Genomic DNA, 24677 nt, shown 5'->3' with positions numbered 1-24677 from the left:
AAGGCCCGTAGACGTGGTGTATCTGGATAAAGGAAGGCCCGTAGACATGGTGTATCTGGATAAAGGAAGGCCTGTAGACGTGGTGTATCTGGATAAAGGAAGGCCCGTAGACATGGTGTATCTAGATAAAGGAAGGCCCGTAGACGTGGTGTATCTGGATAAAGGAAGGCCCGTAGACGTGGTGTATCTGGATAAAGGAAGGCCCATAGACGTGGTGTATCTAGATAAAGGAAGGCCCGTAGACGTGGTGTATCTAGATAAAGGAAGGCCCGTAGACGTGGTGTATCTAGATAAAGGAAGGCCCGTAGACGTGGTGTATCTAGATAAAGGAAGGCCCGTAGACGTGGTGTATCTAGATAAAAGAAGGCCCGTAGACGTGGTGTATCTGGATAAAGGAAGGCCCGTAGACGTGGTGTATCTGGATAAAGGAAGGCCCGTAGACGTGGTGTATCTAGATAAAGGAAGGTCCGTAGACGTGGTGTATCTGGATAAAGGAAGGCCCGTAGATGTGGTGTATCTAGATAAAGAAAGGCCCGTAGACGTGGTGTATCTAGATAAAGGAAGGCCCGTAGACGTGGTGTATCTAGATGAAGGAAGGCCCGTAGATGTGGTGTATCTAGATAAAGGAAGGCCCGTAGACGGGGTGTATCTAGATAAAGGAAGGTCCATAGACATGGTGTATCTGGATAACGGAAGGCCCGTAGATGTGGTGTATCTAGATGAAGGAAGGGCCGTAGATGTGGTGTATCTAGATAAAGGAAGGCCCGTAGACGTGGTGTATCTAGATAAAGGAAGGCCCGTAGACGTGGTGTATCTAGATAAAGGAAGGTCCGTAGACATGGTGTATCTAGATAAAGGAAGGCCCGTAAACGTGGTGTATCTAGATAAAGGAAGGTCCATAGACATGGTGTATCTGGATAAAGGAAGGCCCGTAGATGTGGTGTATCTAGATAAAGGAAGGCCCGTAGACGTGGTGTATCTAGATAAAGGAAGGCCCGTAGACGTGGTGTATCTAGATAAAGGAAGGCCCGTAGACGTGGTGTATCTAGATAAAGGAAGACCCGTAGACGTGGTGTATCTAGATAAAGGAAGGTCCGTAGACATGGTGTATCTAGATAAAGGAAGGCCCGTAGACGTAGTGTATCTAGATAAAGGAAGGTCCGTAGACATGGTGTATCTAGATAAAGGAAGGCCCGTAGACGTGGTGTATCTAGATAAAGGAAGGTCCGTAGACATGGTGTATCTAGATAAAGGAAGGCCCGTAGACGTGGTGTATCTAGATAAAGGAAGGTCCATAGACATGGTGTATCTAGATAAAGGAAGGCCCGTAGATGTGGTGTATCTAGATGAAGGAAGGGCCGTAGATGTGGTGTATCTAGATAAAGGAAGGCCCGTAGACGTGGTGTATCTAGATAAAGGAAGGCCCGTAGACGTGGTGTATCTAGATAAAGGAAGGTCCGTAGACATGGTGTATCTAGATAAAGGAAGGCCCGTAGACGTGGTGTATCTAGATAAAGGAAGGCCCGTAGACGTGGTGTATCTAGATGAAGGAAGGCCCGTAGATGTGGTGTATCTAGATAAAGGAAGGCCCGTAGACGTGGTGTATCTAGATAAAGGAAGGCCCGTAGACGGGGTGTATCTAGATAAAGGAAGGCACGTAGACGTGGTGTATCTAGATAAAGGAAGGCCCGTAGACGTGGTGTATCTAGATGAAGGAAGGCCCGTAGATGTGGTGTATCTAGATAAAGGAAGGCCCGTAGATGTGGTGTATCTAGATAAAGGAAGGCCCGTAGACGTGGTGTATCTAGATAAAGGAAGGCCCGTAGACGTGGTGTATCTAGATGAAGGAAGGCCCGTAGATGTGGTGTATCTAGATAAAGGAAGGCCCGTAGACGTGGTGTATCTAGATAAAGGAAGGCCCGTAGACGGGGTGTATCTAGATAAAGGAAGGCACGTAGACGTGGTGTATCTAGATAAAGGAAGGCCCGTAGACGTGGTGTATCTAGATGAAGGAAGGCCCGTAGATGTGGTGTATCTAGATAAAGGAAGGCCCATAGACGTGGTGTATCTGGATAAAGGAAGGCCCGTAGATGTGGTGTATATGGATAAAGGAAGGCCCGTAGACGTGGTGTATCTGGATAAAGGAAGGCCCGTAGACGTGGTGTATCTAGATAAAGGAAGGCCCGTAGACGTGGTGTATCTAGATAAAGGAAGGCCCGTAGACGTGGTGTATCTGGATAAAGGAAGGCCCGTAGACGTGGTGTATCTAGATAAAGGAAGGTCGTAGACGTGGTGTATCTAAATAAAGGAAGGCCCGTATATGTGGTGTAACATCTGTGATGCTGAATTTTGCAAAAGCATTTGACACAGTTCTCTATAAACGTTTACTGTATAAAATAAGGTCCATTGGCATGGACCATAGGGTGAGTACATGGATTGAAAACTGGCTACAAGGGCGAGTTCAGAGGGTGGTGATAAATGGGGTGTCGGGGGAGGGTAGTGGGGTCCCCCAGGGTTCTGTCCTGGGACCAATCCTATTTAATGTGTTCATAGATGACCTGGAGGAGGGGGATGGGGGAAACAGTTCAATCTCTGTATTTGCAGAAGATACTAACCTAAGCAGGGCAATAACTTCTCCGCAGGATGTGGAAACCTTGCAAGAAGATTTGAGCAAATTTATGGGGTGGACATGGATGAGCGAGTTTGGGGTGGAGCTACTTGACTGGCCTGCACAGAGTCCTGACCTCAACCCGATAGAACACCTTTGGGATGAATTAGAGCGGAGACTGCGAGCCGGGCCTTCTCATCCAACATCAGTGCCTGACCTCACAAATGCTCTTCTGGAAGAATGGTCAAACACTCCCATAGACACATCTCCTAAACCTTGTGGACGGCCTTCCCAGAAGAGTTGAAGCTGTTATAGCTGCAAAGGGCCAACTCAATATTGAACCCTCCGGACTAAGACTGGGTTGCCATTATAGTTCATGTGTGTGTAAAGGCAGGTGTCCCAATACTTTTGGTAATATAGTGTAGGTCGTCTATCATAAGTTTAGTTCTACTTTAGCACAAGTCATCACTGACCTCTCTAGCTGTTTGTACGGTGAAGTAATTCATTCTCAAAGATCCTCAGAAGGTCACAACAGTCGGGTTTCAATGAATTTCTAATAAATAAATGATCCCTCCGGTGGGCTCACATCAGAGACCCCGGCAGGCTGCTAAGATTCTGCTCTCCATAGAAAGTAATAGGAGGTGGAGCTGACCTCCTCTGTTATGAAGTTTGAAGATGAATTTCTCCACAAGGCCTATAGCTACAGAGATGGATGGAGTCTCCCCCCGACCCCTCCGCATTTCATAAATATTATCTCATAAAAAGACTTCGGCTTTCAGGTAAAAAATAAAAAAAAGTCATCTGTCAGCGTGTGACCATGGCGCGGCACATGAATGGGAAATCCTGACCTGTGGCCTCGAAAATAGGCGCCTCGGTGTCTTCCGGCGTCTGATATTCGGTCTCCGGCTGCTCTTCTTCTGCTACTGTCAGGTTGCGAAGGACGAGCGTCACCTTCTGTCGTGTGAATGAGAGTCCGGCTGCTCCGGGCTCCAGGAGGACATATTCACAGGGGAGGAGGACATCTGCAGGGTGCTGGGCCTGGGGTACCCCCCGACACCGGCCCCGGGGACCTGAAAGAGAAAGGGCCTTAGTACTCCGCTGACACTTATATCTTCATGTGGGGTTATTATTACACTGTGGGGTTATTATTACACTGTGGGGTTATTATTACACTGTGGGGTTATTATTATACTGTGGGGTTATTATTACACTGTGGGGTTATTATTACACTGTGGGGTTATTATTATACTGTGGGGTTATTATTACACTGTGGGGTTATTATTATACTGGGGGGTTATTATTATGCTGTGGGGTTATTAATATGCTGTGGGGTTATTAATATGCTGTGGGGTTATTATTGTGTTGTGGGGTTATTATTGTGATGTGGGGTTATTATTATGCTGTGGGGTTATTATTATGCTGTGGGGTTGTTATTATTATGCTGTGGGGTTATTATTATGCTGTGGGGTTGTTATTATTATGCTGTGGGGTTATTATTGTGCTGTGGGGTTATTATTATACTGTGGGGTTATTATTATACTGGGGGTTATTATTATGCTGTGGGGTTATTAATATGCTGTGGGGTTATTATTATACTGTGGGGTTATTATTATGCTGTGGGGTTATTATTACGCTGTGGGGTTATTATTATGCTGTGGGGTTATTATTGTGCTGTGGGGTTATTATTATACTGTGGGGTTATTATTATGCTGTGGGGTTATTAATACACTGTGGGGTTATTATTATACTGTGGGGTTATTATTATGCTGTGGGGTTATTATTATACTGGGGGGTTATTATTATACTGTGGGGTTATTATTATACTGTGGGGTTATTATTATTATGCTGTGGGGTTATTATTACACTGTGGGGTTATTATTATACTGTGGGGTTATTATTGTGCTGTGGGGTTATTATTATACTGTGGGGTTATTATTGTGCTGTGGGGTTATTATTATACTGTGGGGTTATTATTATGCTGTGGGGTTATTATTATACTGTGGGGTTATTATTATGCTGTGGGGTTATTATTATACTGTGGGGTTATTATTATGCTGTGGGGTTATTATTACACTGTGGGGTTATTATTATGCTGGCGGGTTGTTATTATTATGCTGGCGGGTTATTATTATACTGTGGGGTTATTATTACACTGTGGGGTTATTATTATACTGTGGGGTTATTATTACACTGTGGGGTTATTATTATACTGTGGGGTTATTATTGTGCTGTGGGGTTATTATTATACTGTGGGGTTATTATTATACTGTGGGGTTATTATTACACTGTGGGGTTATTATTATACTGTGGGGTTATTATTACACTGTGGGGTTATTATTATACTGTGGGGTTATTATTGTGCTGTGGGGTTATTATTACACTGTGGGGTTATTATTGTGCTGTGGGGTTATTATTATGCTGTGGGGTTATTAATATACTGTGGGGTTATTATTATACTGTGGGGTTATTATTGTGCTGTGGGGTTATTATTATACTGTGGGGTTATTATTATGCTGTGGGGTTATTATTATGCTGTGGGGTTATTATTACGCTGTGGGGTTATTATTACGCTGTGGGGTTATTATTACGCTGTGGGGTTATTATTACGCTGTGGGGTTATTATTGTGCTGTGGGGTTATTATTATACTGTGGGGTTATTATTATGCTGTGGGGTTATTAATACACTGTGGGGTTATTATTATACTGTGGGGTTATTATTATGCTGTGGGGTTATTATTATACTGGGGGGTTATTATTATACTGTGGGGTTATTATTGTGCTGTGGGGTTATTATTATTATGCTGTGGGGTTATTATTGTGCTGTGGGGTTATTATTACTATGCTGTGGGGTAATTATAACTTCCCTATCCCTTTAACCACTTCAGTACAAAGCACCCCCCCCCCTTCCTGCCCAGACCAAGGTTGATCTCCCAGCGCGGTCACACTCGGAATGAGAATTGCGCGGTCGCGCGGTCACACTCGGAATGAGAATTGCGCGGTCGCGCGGTCACACTCGAAATGAGAATTGCGCGGTCGCGCGGTCACACTCGGAATGAGAATTGCGCGGTCGTGCGGTCACACTCGGAATGAGAATTGCGCGGTCGCGCGGTCACACTCGGAATGAGAATTGCGCGGTCGCGCGGTCACACTCGAAATGAGAATTGCGCGGTCGCGCGGTCACACTCGGAATGAGAATTGCGCGGTCGCGCGGTCACACTCGGAATGAGAATTGCGCGGTCGTGCGGTCACACTCGGAATGAGAATTGCGCGGTCGTGCGGTCACACTCGGAATGAGAATTGCGCGGTCGTGCGGTCACACTCGGAATGAGAATTGCGCGGTCGTGCGGTCACACTCGGAATGAGAATTGCGCGGTCGCGCGGTCACACTCGGAATGAGAATTGCGCGGTCGTGCGGTCACACTCGGAATGAGAATTGCGCGGTCGCGCGGTCACACTCGGAATGAGAATTGCGCGGTCGCGCGGTCACACTCGGAATGAGAATTGCGCGGTCGTGCGGTCACACTCGGAATGAGAATTGCGCGGTCGTGCGGTCACACTCGGAATGAGAATTGCGCGGTCGCGCGGTCACACTCGGAATGAGAATTGCGCGGTCGCGCGGTCACACTCGGAATGAGAATTGCGCGGTCGCGCGGTCACACTCGGAATGAGAATTGCGCGGTCGCGCGGGCACACTCGGAATGAGAATTGCGCGGTCGCGCGGTCACACTCGGAATGAGAATTGCGCGGTCGTGCGGTCACACTCGGAATGAGAATTGCGCGGTCGTGCGGTCACACTCGGAATGAGAATTGCGCGGTCGTGCGGTCACACTCGGAATGAGAATTGCGCGGTCGTGCGGTCACACTCGGAATGAGAATTGCGCGGTCGCGCGGTCACACTCGGAATGAGAATTGCGCGGTCGTGCGGTCACACTCGGAATGAGAATTGCGCGGTCGCGCGGTCACACTCGGAATGAGAATTGCGCGGTCGTGCGGTCACACTCGGAATGAGAATTGCGCGGTCGTGCGGTCACACTCGGAATGAGAATTACGCGGTCGCGCGGTCACACTCGGAATGAGAATTGCGCGGTCGCGCGGTCACACTCGGAATGAGAATTGCGCGGTCGCGCGGTCACACTCGGAATGAGAATTGCGCGGTCGCGCGGTCACACTCGGAATGAGAATTGCGCGGTCGCGCGGTCACACTCGGAATGAGAATTGCCCGGTCGTGCGGTCACACTCGGAATGAGAATTGCGCGGTCGCGCGGTCACACTCGGAATGAGAATTGCCCGGTCGCGCGGTCACACTCGGAATGAGAATTGCGCGGTCGCGCGGTCACACTCGGAATGAGAATTGCGCGGTCATGCGGTCACACTCGGAATGAGAATTGCGCGGTCGCGCGGTCACACTCGGAATGAGAATTGCCCGGTCGTGCGGTCACACTCGGAATGAGAATTGCGCGGTCGCGCGGTCACACTCGGAATGAGAATTGCGCGGTCGCGCGGTCACACTCGGAATGAGAATTGCGCGGTCGCGCGGTCACACTCGGAATGAGAATTGCGCGGTCGTGCGGTCACACTCGGAATGAGAATTGCGCGGTCGTGCGGTCACACTCGGAATGAGAATTGCGCGGTCGTGCGGTCACACTCGGAATGAGAATTGCGCGGTCGTGCGGTCACACTCGGAATGAGAATTGCGCGGTCGTGCTGCGCTCTACACACAGGACATTATTATCAGGTCTTTACCACACACAGAGCCGGTGGTATTTAACCCCTTTGCCACCCAGGACAATTCTGACATTTCTCTCCTACATGTAAAAAAATCATCATTTATTTAGCTAGAAAATGACACGGAACCCCCCAAACATTATATAGATGCTTTTTTTAGCAAAGACCCCGGAGAATACAATGGCGGTCGTTGCAAAATTTTATCTTGCACGGTATTTGCGAAGCAATTTTTCAAACGCGTTTTTTTGGGGGAAAAAAACAGTTTTGCGCTTAAAATATATATTTTTTTAAATTGAAGTTAGCCCAATTTTTTGGCATAATGTGAAAGATAAAGTTACGGCAAATAAATAGATACCGAACACGTCACGCTTGAAAATTGCACGCGCTCGTGGAATGGCGCCAAACTTCAGTACTTAAAAATCCCTATAGGCAACGCTTTCAATTTTTTTTCCTGGTTGCATGTTTTGAGTTGCGGAGGAGTTGTAGGGCCAAAATTATCGCTCTCGCTCTAACGTTCGCGGCGACACCTCACATGTGTGGTTTGAACGCCGTTTTCATATGTGGGCGGGACTTACGTATGCGTTCGCTTCTGCGTGTGAGCTCAGCGGGACGGGGGCGCTTTACATTTTATTTACTTTTTGTTAATTTTCCTTTTATTTTTTTTATTTTATTTTTTTTAGTTTGAGACTTTTAAAAAAAAAAAAAATTTTTTGATCATTTTTATTCCTATTAAAGGAATGTAAACTTCCTTTGTAATAGGAATATGGCGCGATCGCTTCTCTTTACCCTGAGATTTGGAGATTTGGGGGTCAATAAGACCCCACATCTCACCTCTGTGCTGGGAAGCCTGAAATCCCCCCCAAAAATAAAAAATAGCGATCACGGCTTCCCAGCCGAGGCGGCGGCGTTTGTTTGAACGCAGAGGCCGGGCGTGACGTCATAACATCGCGCCCAACCTCCAAAACGATCATAGAGACTCCGGCGACCATCTGGTCCGCCCGGAAATCTCTACAGTGGACATCCGGGGGCTGGCGGATCCGTTCTCCGGCTCACCGATGGAAGCACCGGAGGGCGGCAAGAGGGGACGTCCACCCCCTCCCGCCACCCTCCGGTGCTTCTCCCGACTCGCTGCTTCCAACTGTGAGTAGGAGAACGGATCCACCGCCCCCCCCCCCCCCCCGCCCTCCTGCCGCCCTCCGGTGCTTCTCCCGACTCGCTGCTTCCATCAGTGAGTGGGAGAACGGATCCGCCGCCCCCCCCCCTCCCGCCGCCCTCCGGTGCTTCTCCCGACTCGCTGCTTCCATCGGTGAGTGGGAGAACGGATCCACCGCCCTCCCCCCCTCCCGCCGCCCTCCGGTGCTTCTCCCGACTCGCTGCTTCCATCGGTGAGTGGGAGAACAGATCCGCCGCCGCCCTCCGGTGCTTCTCCCAACTTGCTGCTTCCATCTGTGAGTGGGAGAACGGATCCGCCGCCCCCCCCTCCCGCTGCCCTCCGGTGCTTCTCCCGACTCGCTGCTTCCATCGGTGAGTGGGAGAACGGATCCACCGCCCTCCCCCCCTCCCGCCGCCCTCCGGTGCTTCTCCCGACTCGCTGCTTCCATCGGTGAGTGGGAGAACAGATCCGCCGCCGCCCTCCGGTGCTTCTCCCAACTTGCTGCTTCCATCTGTGAGTGGGAGAACGGATCCGCCGCCCCCCCCTCCCGCCGCCCTCCGGTGCTTCTCCCGACTCGCTGCTTCCATTGGTGAGTGGGAGAACGGATCCGCCGCCCCCCCCTCCCGCCGCCCTCCGGTGCTTCTCCCGACTCGCTGCTTCCATTGGTGAGTGGGAGAACGGATCCGCCGCCCCCCCCCCCCTCCCGCCGCCCTCCGGTGCTTCTCCCGACTTGCTGCTTCCATCGGTGAGTGGGAGAACGGATCCGCCGCCCCCCCCCCCCTCCCGCCACCCTCCGGTGCTTCTCCCGACTTGCTGCTTCCATCGGTGAGTGGGAGAACGGATCCGCCGCCCCCCCCTCCCGCCGCCCTCCGGTGCTTCTCCCGACTCGCTGCTTCCATTGGTGAGTGGGAGAACGGATCCGCCGCCCCCCCCCTCCCGCCGCCCTCCGGTGCTTCTCCCGACTCGCTGCTTCCATCGCGAGTGGGGAGAACGGATCCATCGCCCCCCCCCCCCCTCCCGCCGCCCTCCGGTGCTTCTCCCGACTCGCTGCTTCCATCGCGAGTGGGGAGAACGGATCCACCGCCCTCCCGCCGCCCTCCGGTGCTTCTCCCGACTCGCTGCTTCCATCGGTGAGTGGGGAGAACGGATCCACCGCACCCCCCCCCTCCCGCCGCCCTCCGGTGCTTCTCCCGACTCGCTGCTTCCATCGGTGAGTGGGAGAACGGATCCGCCGGCCCCCGGAACAGCCGCTACGATCATTCATATGGTGAAGGGAATCGCCGGCTGAAAAAGCCGATAACCGGATGATGCCTGTACTGCACCCGTCATTCAGATATCCCCCCCCACAAAGTCCAGGACGTCCTATGACGACCGGCGGGCGAGAAGAGATTAACCACTTGCCGCCCTTCCTATAGGCAAATGACGGCGGCAAAGTGGTTTCAAAATCCTGACCGGGCGTCCTCAGGATGTCCTCAGGATTTTGAGCCGCTGCGCGCCCCCGGGGGCGCGCATCGCGGCGATCGTTGTTGTTTGGTGTCAGTCTGACCCCCTGCAACTACGATCTCGGTAAAGAGTCTCCGACGGACACTCTTTACCATGTGATCAGCCGTGTCCAATCACGGCTGATCACAGTGTAAATAGGAAGAGGCGGTGATCGGCTTTTCCTCACTCGCGTCTGTCAGACACGAGTAGAGGAGAGCCGATCGGCTGCTCCTCTGACAGGGGGGGGTCTGTGCTGATCGATTATCAGCACAGCCCCCCCGAGGATGCCCACACTGGACCACCAGGGACGCCACCAGACCACCAGGGATGCTCAGCACCAGGTATGCCACCCTAGACCACCAGGGATTCCAGTCAGTGCTCACAATGGATGCCAATCAGTGCCCACAATGGATGCCAATCAGTGCCCACAATGGGCATCACTGATTGGCATGCAGTATTGTTTGGCACTGATTGGCATCCATCAGTACAAAACAATACAATACAATGCCGCCTATCAGTGCCCATCTGTGCCACCTATCAGTGCCCATCCGTGCCACCTATCCATGCCCATCTGTGCCACCCATCCATGCCCATTCATGCCGCCTATCCATGCCAATCCGTGCCAGCTATCAGTGCCAATTTGTGCCACCTATCAGTGTCCATCCGTGTCGCCCATCAGTGCCGTCTATCAGTGCCACATATCAGTGCCCATCAATGCCACCTCATCAGTGCCACTTCATTGGTGCTCATCAGTGCCCATCAGTGCCGCCTTATCAGTGCCCATCAGTGAAGGAGAAAACTTACTTATTTGCAAAGTTTTGAAACTGAAACAAAAAAAAAACATTTTTTTTCAAAATTTTCTGTTTTTTTTTTTTGTTTAGCAAAAAATAAAAACCGCAGAGGTGATCAAATACCACCGAAAGAAAGCTCTATTTGTGGGGAAAAAATGATAAAAATGTCATTTGGGTACAGTGTAGCATGACCGCGCAATTGTCATTCAAAGTGCGACAGCGCTGAAAGCTCAAAATTGGTCTGGGCAGGAAGGTGTTTAAGTGCCCCCCCCCCCCCCCGGTATTGAATTTGGTTTATTTTTTTCTAAATAAATTATAAATGATGGAAAATTTTGGGGAAAAAAAAAAGTGTTTTTCTTTGTTTCTGTTATAACATTTTAAATAAATAATCTTTCTTCATCAATTGAGGTCAAAATGTTTTCTGCTCCATTTCTTTGGTGAAAATCCCCCAAATTGGTGAATATTATTTATTCTGTAGGAAAGTTATAGAGTCCACACACTATGAGATATCGATCTGATCAATACTGACGGACGATCAGTATAAATCCCCCCCTTCCCCCCCCCCCTCCCACTCCCCAAATCGCCCCTTTTTGGAAAGTAGACAATCCAATGTATTTAGTAAGAGGCATGGCGAGTTTTTTTGAAGTTTTTTGTCACAATTTTTTGGAAAATGAATAAATTAAAAAAAAATTCTTTACAATTTTTTTTTTTTCACCAGTGCAGTACAGCATCATCATATAATTGGTGTGGCTGTGATCAGAGACATTGACTGGTGACATCATGTAAAAAAAAAAAAAAAAAAAAAAATATATATATATATATATATATATATATATACTAGCAAATCCTTTCCGGGGCTGAAGTGGTTAAGTAATCATAATGTGTAAAAAATAAATAAAAAATCCTGACCACTTCCCCAGAGTAGTACAATGTAACTATGGTAACACTGTATTGCTCTGGTCACGGTGTGTTAATAAAAAAAATTTAAAAATTTAAAAAAAAATTTAAAAATGTAATAAATACATTTAATATATATATATATATATGTATATGTATATATATATATATATATATATATGTATATGTATATGTATATATATATATATATATATATATATATATATATAGCTATATATATATATATATATATATATATATATATATATATAGCTATATATATATATATATATATATATATATATATATATATATATATATATATATATATATATATTAAATGTATTTATAAAATTTTTTTATTTTTTTTACAATTTTTTTATTTTTTTATTAACACACCGTGACCAGAGCAATACAGTGTTACCATAGTTACATTGTACTACTCTGGGGAAGTGGTCAGGATTTTTTTTTTTTTTTTACACATTATGATTACTTAACCACTTCAGCCCCGGAAAGGATTTGCCCCCTTAATGCCCAGGCCATTTTTTCTGCGATTCGGCACTGCGTCGCTTTAACTGACAATTGCGCGGTCACGCGATGCTGTTCCCAAATAAAATTGTTGCCTTCCCCCCCCCCCCACACAAAATAAGAGGTTTCTTTTGGTGGTATTTGATCACCTCTGCAGTTTGTATCTTTTGCGCTATAAACAAACAAAGACCGACAATTTTGAAAAAAAAAATAATTTTTTTTTAACTTTTTGCTATAATACAAAAAAATTAAGAAAAAAAATAAAAAAAAAACACATTTATTAATTAGTTTAGGCCGATATATATATATTTTTCTACAATTCAGAGTCCTCAAACTGGCAGCCCTCCAGCTGTTGCGAAACTACAAGTCCCATGAGGCATTGCAAGGCTGACAGTTACAAGCATGACTCCCCACAGGCAGAGGCATGATGGGACTTGTAGTTCAGCAACAGCTGGAAGGCCACCAGTTTGAGACCCCCTGTTCTACATATTTTTGGTAAAAAAAAATAAAAAAAATAAAAATAAAATTGCAATAGGTGTATATTGATTGGTTTGCGCAAAAGTTATGGCGTCTACAAACTATGGGATAGATTCAGGGACTTTTTAGTGGGACTGCAACATTGTGGCGGACAAATCTGACCCCAAATGACACTTTTTCGGGGACCAGTGACATGACTACATTGATCAGTGTGATAAAAATGCACTGATCACTATACACTAGGGGGCGATCAAGGGGTTAAGTGTGTTTCTTGGGTGTGTTCTAACTGTAGGGGGGGGGGGTGGGCTTACTGGGACATGACAGAGATCCCCATTCTGCCTCTGTACTAGGTGATCGCTGGTCGCTGGCGGGAACCGAGTCCGCCCCGACCCGCGGGCGTGCTCCCTCCCGCCCAGGTACGGCGATTCGCGCAGCGCTACCAACCTGCCGCAGTATATGTGTATGAGCTGGTCGGCAAGTGGTTAAACCAGTGAATTTCATTCGTTTAACCACTTACAGACCGGACCATTTTGCTGGTCAAAGACCAGACCACTTTTTGCAATTCAGCACTGCGTCGCTTTAACTGACAATTGCGCGGTCGTGCGACGTGGCTCCCAAACAAAATTGACGTCCTTTTTTTCCCACAAATAGAGCTTTCTATTGGTGGTATTTGATCACCTCTGCGGTTTTTATTTTTTGCGCTATAAACAAAAACAGAGCGACAATTTTGAAAAAAAACGCATTATTTTTTACTTTTTGTTATAATAAATATCCCCCAAAAATATATAAAAAAAATTTTTTTCCCTCAGTTTAGGCCGATACGTATTCTTCTACATATTTTTGGTAAAAAAATTTTTTTTTAAAATAATCGCAATAAGCAATTATTTATTGGTTTGCGCAAAAGTTATAGCGTTTACAAAATAAGGATAGTTTTAATGGCATTTTTAATATTTTTTTTATTTTTATTTTACTAGTAATGGCGGCGATCTGCGATTTTTATTGTGACTGCGACATTACGGCGGACACATCAGACATTTTTGACACATTTTTGGGACCATTGTCATTTATACAGTAATCAGTGCTATACAAATGCAGTGATTCCTGTGTAAATGACACTGGCAGTGAAGGGGTTAACCAGTGGGTGGCAGTGTAGGGGTTAAGTGTGTCCTAGGGGTGTGTTACTAACTGTGGGGGGGTTGGGCTTTCATTTAGTGAACACCGATCTCTGCTCCAATCACATGGAGCAGAGATCAGCGTCACTAGTTGCTAGGCAGAACGGGGAGATGCTGTTTACAACGGCATTTCTCCATTCAGCCGCCCCGTGAGACGATCACGGGTATGCCCGCGGCGATCAAGTCCGCGGGACCCACGACCGGACTCACGGGGGTCCCGACCTGCAGGGCAGCAAATTTAAAGGGACATACAGGTACGCCCATTTGCCTGCCCGTGCCATTCTGCCGACGTACATCGGCGTGCGCTGGTCGGGAACCGAATAAGCAACCATCTTTACTGAATGAAACTGATTCATTCAGTGTCTTTTGTTGTGACTAGCTGTGATTGGTTAAAGCGAATCGCATGGTACAGATGGACTGTGATTGGTTAAAGCTAATCACATGGTACAGATGGGCTGTGATTGGCACTGTCTGTACCATGTGATCCCTGTGATCAATCGCAGCTAGCAACACAATTGTATATAATAGATGGCATGAAAGGAAGCCGTCCATTGTTTACAATTGTCTTGTGATCTGCTGTGATTGGTTACAGTGATCACGTGACACGGGCAGCGGGACTGATTAGTCATTGGCTGTGTCTGGTGGACGGAGGTGGTGACAGGTCGCGTCACTCTGCGGCGCATTCAAGGAAGGATGTCAGAACAACATTGCTCCCCCCTCCCCCCCTCCCGGCTGTCATTTTACTATAGGACGGGCGGGAAGGGGTTAAACTCCACACTTTCTGCAACAAAAGATTAAAGTAATAAAGTAAAATTACAAAATAATACAACTTTTTAAATATGGATTATATAGATTACTAAACCCCAATGTTCAGCACTTGATGGCTGGGGTGGAGGAGGGGCTGCCTGTCCTTGATTATGGCTCCATTCACACCGTCTGTGACTTGTTGTGTAATTCTGGACATCAAAGTCTCACGACATATCGCACCCCTTATTATATCGCACCCCTTGTTATATCGCACCCCTTATTATATCACACCCCTTGTTATATCGCACCCCTTATTATATCACACCCCTTGTTATATCGCACCCCTTATTATATCACACCCCTTGTTATATCGCACCCCTTGTTATATCGCACCCCTTATTATATGTCACCCCTTGTTATATCGCACCCCTTGTTATATCTCACCCCTTGTTATATCTCACCCCTTGTTATATCGCACCCCTTGTTATATCGCACCCCTTATTATATGTCACCCCTTGTTATATCGCACCCCTTGTTATATCTCACCCCTTGTTATATCTCACCCCTTGTTATATCGCACCCCTTGTTATATCGCACCCCTTATTATATGTCACCCCTTGTTATATCTCACCCCTTGTTATATCTCACCCCTTGTTATATCGCACCCCTTGTTATATCTCACCCCTTATTATATCACACCTCTTGTTATATCTCACCCCTTGTTATATCGCACCCCTTGTTATATCTCACCCCTTGTTATATATCACCCTTTGTTATATCGCACCCCTTATTATATCTCACCCCTTGTTATATATCACCCCTTGTTATATCTCACACCTTGTTATATGGCACCCCTTGTTATATCGCACCCCTTATTATATCACACCCCTTGTTATATCGCACCCCTTATTATTTCTCACCCCTTGTTATATCTCACCCCTTATTATATCACACCTCTTGTTATATCGCACCCCTTATTATATCGCACCCCTTGTTATATCTCACCCCTTGTTATATATCACCCTTTGTTATATCTCACACCTTGTTATATGGCACCTCTTGTTATATCACACCCCTTGTTATATCGCACCCCTTATTATATCACACCCCTTGTTATATCGCACCCCTTATTATATCACACCCCTTGTTATATCTCACCCCTTGTTATATATCACCCCTTGTTATATCTCACACCTTGTTATATGGCACCTCTTGTTATATCACACCCCTTGTTATATCGCACCCCTTATTATATCACACCCCTTGTTATATCGCACCCCTTATTATATCACACCCCTTGTTATATCGCACCCCTTATTATATCTCACCCCTTGTTATATCGCACCTCTTGTTATATCACACCCCTTGTTATATTGCACCCCTTATTATATCACACCCCTTGTTATATCGCACCCCTTATTATATCACACCCCTTGTTATATCGCACCCCTTATTATATCTCACCCCTTGTTATATCGCACCTCTTGTTATATCACACCCCTTATTATATCGCATCCCTTGTTATATCTCACCCCTTGTTATATATCACCCTTTGTTATATCGCACCCCTTATTATATCTCACCCCTTGTTATATATCACCCCTTGTTATATCTCACACCTTGTTATATGGCACCTCTTGTTATATCACACCCCTTGTTATATCGCACCCCTTATTATATCACACCCCTTGTTATATCGCACCCCTTATTATATCACACCCCTTGTTATATCGCACCCCTTATTATATCACACCCCTTGTTATATCGCACCCCTTATTATATCACACCCCTTGTTATATCGCACCCCTTATTATATCACACCCCTTGTTATATCGCACCCCTTGTTATATCGCACCCCTTATTATATGTCACCCCTTGTTATATCGCACCCCTTGTTATATCTCACCCCTTGTTATATCTCACCCCTTGTTATATCGCACCCCTTGTTATCTCGCACCCCTTATTATATGTCACCCCTTGTTATATCGCACCCCTTGTTATATCGCACCCCTTATTATATGTCACCCCTTGTTATATCGCACCCCTTGTTATATCTCACCCCTTGTTATATCTCACCCCTTGTTATATCGCACCCCTTGTTATATCGCACCCCTTATTATATGTCACCCCTTGTTATATCTCACCCCTTGTTATATTTCACCCCTTGTTATATCGCACCCCTTATTATATCACACCTCTTGTTATATCTCACCCCTTGTTATATCGCACCCCTTGTTATATCTCACCCCTTGTTATATATCACCCTTTGTTATATCGCACCCCTTATTATATCTCACCCCTTGTTATATATCACCCCTTGTTATATCTCACACCTTGTTATATGGCACCCCTTGTTATATCGCACCTCTTGTTATATAGCACCCCTTGTTATATCGCACCCCTTATTATATCACACCCCTTGTTATATCGCACCCCTTGTTATATCGCACCCCTTATTATTTCTCACCCCTTGTTATATCTCACCCCTTATTATATCACACCTCTTGTTATATCGCACCCCTTATTATATCGCACCCCTTGTTATATATCACCCTTTGTTATATCTCACACCTTGTTATATGGCACCTCTTGTTATATCACACCCCTTGTTATATCGCACCCCTTATTATATCACACCCCTTGTTATATCGCACCCCTTATTATATCACACCCCTTGTTATATCTCACCCCTTGTTATATATCACCCCTTGTTATATCTCACACCTTGTTATATGGCACCTCTTGTTATATCGCACCCCTTATTATATCACACCCCTTGTTATATCGCACCCCTTATTATATCACACCCCTTGTTATATCGCACCCCTTATTATATCTCACCCCTTGTTATATCGCACCTCTTGTTATATCACACCCCTTGTTATATCGCACCCCTTATTATTTCTCACCCCTTGTTATATCTCACCCCTTATTATATCACACCTCTTGTTATATCTCACCCCTTATTATATCGCACCCCTTGTTATATCTCACCCCTTGTTATATCACACCCCTTGTTATATCGCACCCCTTATTATATCTCACCCCTTGTTATATATCACCCCTTGTTATATCTCACACCTTGTTATATGGCACCTCTTGTTATATCACACCCCTTGTTATATCGCACCCCTTATTATATCACACCCCTTGTTATATCGCACCCCTTATTATATCACACCCCTTGTTATATCGCACCCCTTATTATATCTCACCCCTTGTTATATATCACCCCTTGTTATATATCGCCCCTTTATTATATCGCACCCCTTGTTATATCTCAACCCTTGTTATATCAGACCCCTTGTTATATTGCACCCCTTGTTATATATCACCCCTTGTTATATCGCACCCCTTGTTATATATCACCCCTTGTTATATCAGACCCCTTGTTATATATCACCCCTTGTTATATTGCACCCCTTGTTATATTGGACCCCTTGTTATATAGCACCCCTTGTTATATCGCACCCCTTGTTATATCTCACCCCTTGTTATATCACACCCCTTGTTATATATCACCCCTTGTTATATCGCACCCTTTGTTATATCGGACCCCTTGTTATATATCACCCCTTGTTATATCAGACCCCTTGTTATATATCACCCCTTGTTATATCGCACCCCTTGTTATATCTCACCCCTTGTTATATATCACCCCTTGTTATATCAGACCCCTTGTTATATATCACCCCTTGTTATATCAGACCCCTTGTTATATATCACCCCTTGTTATATGGCACCCCTTGTTATACCGCACCCCTTGTTATATATCACCCCTTGTTATATGGCACCCCTTGTTATACCGCACCCCTTGTTATATATCACCCCTTGTTATATCGCACCCCTTGTTTTCCAGTGAGTACAATTCCTATCTGTGCGACTTCAAGTCGCAGTGACTCCAAAGTAGTTCAGACTTCAGTATTTTGACCGGACTTTCATGCGTCTCGATTGTCATGCAAGAGTTTGACTTCGGAGGCACACCCTGCTTGTTCGGGCACCTCAGTGACACCGTCCTCCCAATTAGCATTGCCAGGTGTCGCAGACACTTCCTGCTTCAGCATCCCCTCCCCCCACCTACATCTAAATTCCCCCACCCCTTTTACTCCTCCTCCCCCCCCCCCCCCCCCCATGTTGTCTCTTACTGCTCAGCGTCAGGATCAGGCCGAGGAGTAGAGCTCCAATCGTCTTCATGTCCGGTTCCCTCCGGCCGGGATCACCACAAATGTACGTCCGATGTCACCCCACGATCGTCAGACAGTGACACCCTGCAAAAGGAACGCAGCGACACCCGTCACACACAGCGCAACAACACCAACAATCAACACTGGACACAACGTAACAAAGAAACCATCCACAATAATAAACACACAATGATAAACACTGGATACAACGTAACAAAACAACAGTTACAAAGAAATCATTCACAATAATAAACACTGGATACAACATAAAAAAACTTCACATAGAATTCACCTATAAACACACAATAATAAACACACAATAATAAACACACAATAATAAACACACAATAATAAACACACAATAATAAACACACAATAATAAACACACAATAATAAACACACAATAATAAACACACAATAATAAACTCACAAAAATAAACACTGGATACAACGTAACAAAACAAACTTCACAAAGAAATCACCTATAAACATATTAATAAAACGGATACAATGTAACAAAGCAAAGTCTACACAGAGATCAGAGTGTAGGGATTGATGGAGGGATCACAGGAGAGCGACCCGTTGGTACACACCGTACAATCACACCGCACAATCACACCGCACAATCACACCGCACAATCACACCGCACACCGACCCACTGAAAACTGAAAATGCATCTCATACGTTGTCTTTCACTTTCACATTTCAGCAAGTCACATGACACTTCCTGAAAACGCTGCGCACTGAAGCTCTGCATTCATTTAAAGGGAAACAGCAACATTTTTTAAAGTAGGTGTAAACTCTCGGGGTCGGTTCACACCACAACGCGTGCGTTCACACGTGCGTTTTTGTGCGTTCCCTGAATCTGTCTTCATTTATCCGCTTCCATCCCGGGCCAATTCTTACATTCTTTTTTTGCTATAAAACAACTTAGAACCCCCCCCCCAAACATTATTTTTGGCCCTAGAGAATAAAATTGTGGGCGTTGCATACTTTTATGTCACATAAAAATTTGTGCAGTGATTTTTCAAACACAATTTTTTTGGGGGAAAAAAATATTATTATTATTATTATTAAGGTCAAGTGACTGGGAAATTATATTTTATAATCCATAATCCACTATAAAACATTTTGGGTATCAAACCTCTAAAAAAAAACATTTTGGGCATCAGACCTCTACATAATAAACATTGGATCGTCATACAATATATAAGGTACCACCGTCCGATAGACCTTTACATTTCGGGCATACAATATATAAACTACCACAGTCCAGTTACATTTGAGAAAAACGGCGACGACAATTAATGTATTTAATACGTGAATCATATTAAGTTATACTAAATATAAATAAAAACATATGTTATTTAAATATTCCATGATTGAAGTGAAGATAAAAATTGATAAAGGCTCGACGCGTTTCGCGGCCTTGTGGCCGCTCATCAGGAGCTATAACCCCAAACGCCCAGCCAAGGGCGGGCCGACGCAGACCAAAGCAGGATGCAGCAGCCGACACATAATCAGTAAAAAAATCGAATGATAAGAACAGCAGCCTTGGTAGTTTATTAAATAAACAGAAAAGGGGAAAAATATTTATTAAAAAATTTAAGTTTATTGATTTTTTTGTTTTGTTTTGTTTTTACATTTTTTTTCTATATTTCTTTCTCACTTTCCTTCTTATCTATCCCTTTTTTTTTCACTTTTCCAATTCCATGCACTTACTTAAATTCACATTTTTCAACGCATATCACTTTCCAGCACCCGCCTACATTATTTATATGTGCATTCACTAAATATCATTTTTTTTTCCACATAGGTCTACCATAGAGATTTTTCAGTTCACATTAAGTGCACCTACCCACTCCGGATGTGTCTGTGGCGGTTGTCATCGCCTCTACGGGTCGCCCTTGCCCTTTGGGGCTCTGCTCAGCGGCTTTTTTGGCGATGCTTGATGCTGCTCCTTCGGTGCGCGGATGCAGATGTGAGTAGGACGCACGACCTTCAATAACCCCCATTTCATAAATATAATTTTTAAATTTTTTTTTTATATATACCCATTTTTCTGTTTGTTTTTTCTTTTTAGATTTATTCCATGGTTATAGCTCCTGATGAGCGGCTATAAGGCCATGAAACGCGTCGACCCTTTATCAATTTTTATCTTCACTTCAATCATGGAATATTAAAATATCATATGTTTTTTATTTATATTTAGTATAACTTAATATGATTCACGTATTAAATGCATTAATTGTCATCGCTGTTTTTCTCAAATATAAAGGTCTATTGGACGGTGGTACTTTATATATTGTATGACGATCCAATGTTTATTATGTAGAGATCTGATGCCCAAAATGTTTTTTAGAGGTTTGATACCCAAAATGTTTTATATTGGATTATGGATTATAAAATACAAATAAATATCATTTCCCAGTCGCTTGACCAATTTTTTTTACTGCCGTGTGCGCTTCATATAAAGTCCCACTTCTCTCCCATTCCCATTTTTTATACTAATGTTAGGGATGGAGGCGGGCACCCCTTTGATGCTCGCTTCATTTAAAGTCCCAAAAATGTATTTTTCTTATTTGATATATTATTATTATTATATTATATTATTATTATTATTATATTATTATATTATTATTATTATTATTATATTATATTATTATTATTATTATTATTATTATTATTATTATTATATCTTATTATTATTATTATTATTATTATATTATATTATTATTATTATTATTATTATTATTATTATTATTATTATATTACATGATTTATAATACATTTTAATTAATTTTAACCCCTTGCCAACCAGCGCACAGCGATGTCAACCACGTGACTTCATCGGGGATCAGGTGATGAAGTCACGTGGTTGTGATGTCACGCGTAGGGACGGGATAGGCGTTCTAAACTGATACAGGCAATATGAGCTCGGCGCTCCGTCGTGTTTGCATGTCCATACAAACGTTCTTACCATGCGTCACAAGACGATTCGCTCCCGCTCGCTTGTGACACACCGGTCGATGCCACATCAGGCATTCGTTTCGCAAACATTTCAATCATTTTCAAATCATTTCAATTGTTTTAATTGTTATAATCATTTCAAAGCATAGTGACTGCAGGCTCCTGGGGAGATCAGATATAGTGACTGCAGGGTCCTGGGGAGATCAGATATAGTGAGTGCAGACTCCTGGGGAGATCAGATATAGTGAGTGCAGGCTCCTGGGGAGATCAGATATAGTGAGTGCAGGGTCCTGGGGAGATCAGATATAGTGAGTGCAGGCTCCTGGGGAGATCAGATATAGTGAGTGCAGGGTCCTGGGGAGAGCAGATATAGTGAGTGCAGAGTCCTGGGGAGATCAGATATAGTGAGTGCAGGGTCCTGGGGAGATCAGATATAGTGAGTGCAGGGTCCTGGGGAGAGCAGATATAGTGAGTGCAGAGTCCTGGGGAGATCAGATATAGTGAGTGCAGGCTCCTGGGGAGATCAGATATAGTGAGTGCAGGCTCCTGGGGAGATCAGATATAGTGACTGCAGGGTCCTGGGGAGATCAGATATAGTGAGTGCAGGGTCCTGGGGAGAGCAGATATAGTGAGTGCAGGCTCCTGGGGAGATCAGATATAGTGAGTGCAGGCTCCTGGGGAGATCAGATATAGTGAGTGCAGGCTCCTGGGGAGATCAGATATAGTGAGTGCAGGGTCCTGGGGAGAGCAGATATAGTGAGTGCAGAGTCCTGGGGAGATCAGATATAGTGAGTGCAGAGTCCTGGGGAGATCAGATATAGTGAGTGCAGGCTCCTGGGGAGAGCATATATAGTGAGTGCAGGCTCCTGGGGAGATCAGATATAGTGAGTGCAGGCTCCTGGGGAGATCAGATATAGTGAGTGCAGGCTCCTGGGGAGATCAGATATAGTGAGTGCAGGCTCCTGGGGAGATCAGATATAGTGAGTGCAGGGTCCTGGGGAGAGCAGATATAGTGAGTGCAGAGTCCTGGGGAGATCAGATATAGTGAGTGCAGGCTCCTGGGGAGATCAGATATAGTGAATGCAGGCTCCTGGGGAGAGCATATATAGTGAGTGCAGGCTCCTGGGGAGATCAGATATAGTGAGTGCAGGGTCCTGGGGAGATCAGATATAGTGAATGCAGGCTCCTGGGGAGAGCATATATAGTGAGTGCAGGCTCCTGGGGAGATCAGATATAGTGAGTGCAGGCTCCTGGGGAGATCAGATATAGTGAGTGCAGGCTCCTGGGGAGATCAGATATAGTGAGTGCAGGCTCCTGGGGAGATCAGATATAGTGAGTGCAGGGTCCTGGGGAGAGCAGATATAGTGAGTGCAGAGTCCTGGGGAGATCAGATATAGTGAGTGCAGGCTCCTGGGGAGATCAGATATAGTGAATGCAGGCTCCTGGGGAGAGCATATATAGTGAGTGCAGGCTCCTGGGGAGATCAGATATAGTGAGTGCAGGCTCCTGGGGTGATCAGATATAGTGAGTGCAGAGTCCTGGGGAGATCAGATATAGTGAGTGCAGGGTCCTGGGGAGAGCAGATATAGTGAGTGCAGGCTCCTGGGGAGATCAGATATAGTGAGTGCAGGGTCCTGGGGAGAGCAGATATAGTGAGTGCAGAGTCCTGGGGAGAGCAGATATAGTGAATGCAGGCTCCTGGGGAGAGCAGATATAGTGAGTGCAGGGTCCTGGGGAGATCAGATATAGTGAGTGCAGGCTCCTGGGGCGATCAGATATAGTGAATGCAGAGTCCTGGGGCGATCAGATATAGTGAATGCAGAGTCCTGGGGAGATCAGATATAGTGAGTGCAGGCTCCTGGGGAGAGCAGATATAGTGAATGCAGGGTCCTGGGGAGATCAGATATAGTGAATGCAGGCTCCTGGGGAGAGCAGATATAGTGAGTGCAGGCTCCTGGGGAGATCAGATATAGTGAGTGCAGGCTCCTGGGGCGATCAGATATAGTGAATGCAGAGTCCTGGGGCGATCAGATATAGTGAATGCAGAGTCCTGGGGAGATCAGATATAGTGAGTGCAGGCTCCTGGGGAGAGCAGATATAGTGAATGCAGGGTCCTGGGGAGATCAGATATAGTGAGTGCAGGCTCCTGGGGAGACCAGATATAGTGAGTGCAGGCTCCTGGGGAGAGCAGATATAGTGAATGCAGAGTCCTGGGGAGATCAGATATAGTGAGTGCAGGCTCCTGGGGAGAGCAGATATAGTGAATGCAGAGTCCTGGGGAGAGCAGATATAGTGAATGCAGGGTCCTGGGGAGATCAGATATAGTGAGTGCAGAGTCCTGAGAGGAGCAGATATAGTGAATGCAGGTTCCTGGGGAGATCAGATATAGTGAATGCAGAGTCCTGGGGAGAGCAGATATAGTGAATGCAGGTTCCTGGGGAGAGCAGATATAGTGAATGCAGAGTCCTGGGGAGATCAGATATAGTGAATGCAGAGTCCTGAGAGGAGCAGATATAGTGAATGCAGGGTCCTGGGGAGAGCAGATATAGTGACTGCAGAGTCCTGGGGAGAGCAGATATAGTGAATGCAGAGTCCTGGGGAGATCAGATATAGTAAATGCAGGCTCCTGGGGAGATCAGATATAGTGAATGCAGGCTCCTGGGGAGATCAGATATAGTGAATGCAGGTTCCTGGGGAGATCAGATATAGTGAATGCAGGTTCCTGGGGAGAGCAGATATAGTGAGTGCAGGCTCCTGGGGAGATCAGATATAGTGAATGCAGAGTCCTGGGAGATCAGATATAGTAAATGCAGGCTCCTGGGGAGATCAGATATAGTGAATGCAGGCTCCTGGGGAGATCAGATATAGTGAATGCAGGTTCCTGGGGAGATCAGATATAGTGAATGCAGGTTCCTGGGGAGAGCAGATATAGTGAGTGCAGG

At 45.5% G+C, this 24677-nt stretch overlaps 1 protein-coding gene and 1 long non-coding RNA gene across 2 annotated transcripts in view; one reads left to right on the top strand and one right to left on the bottom strand.

Moving 5' to 3' along the window:
• The window catches only part of TAPBPL (TAP binding protein like), a 50443-nt gene extending 31595 nt beyond the window's left edge, over window positions 1-18848 (bottom strand). Inside the window, exons 1-2 of the mRNA XM_077467131.1 lie at window positions 18726-18848; window positions 3457-3678 (exon numbers count right to left, since the gene is read on the bottom strand). Of these exons, the coding sequence (XP_077323257.1) occupies window positions 3457-3678; window positions 18726-18774 (271 nt within the window). The 5' untranslated portion in view covers window positions 18775-18848. The remainder of the gene's footprint in view (window positions 1-3456; window positions 3679-18725) is intronic.
• LOC143956960 (uncharacterized) lies at window positions 18721-21198 on the top strand. The gene is made up of 3 exons (XR_013270027.1): window positions 18721-18807; window positions 20582-20746; window positions 20849-21198. It is a non-coding gene; the product is annotated as an uncharacterized LOC143956960 (long non-coding RNA).
• Window positions 21199-24677: the final 3479 nt, after the last annotated feature.

The sequence above is a fragment of the Lithobates pipiens genome, unplaced genomic scaffold (assembly GCF_037356315.1).
Source record: "Lithobates pipiens isolate NorthernLeopardFrog02 unplaced genomic scaffold, aLitPip1_a1.2 Scaffold_47, whole genome shotgun sequence".
In the NCBI taxonomy this organism is placed as follows: domain Eukaryota; kingdom Metazoa; phylum Chordata; class Amphibia; order Anura; family Ranidae; genus Lithobates; species Lithobates pipiens.
The sequence above is the reverse complement of the archived record's forward strand: the minus strand, read 5'-3'. Positions and strand labels throughout refer to the sequence as shown.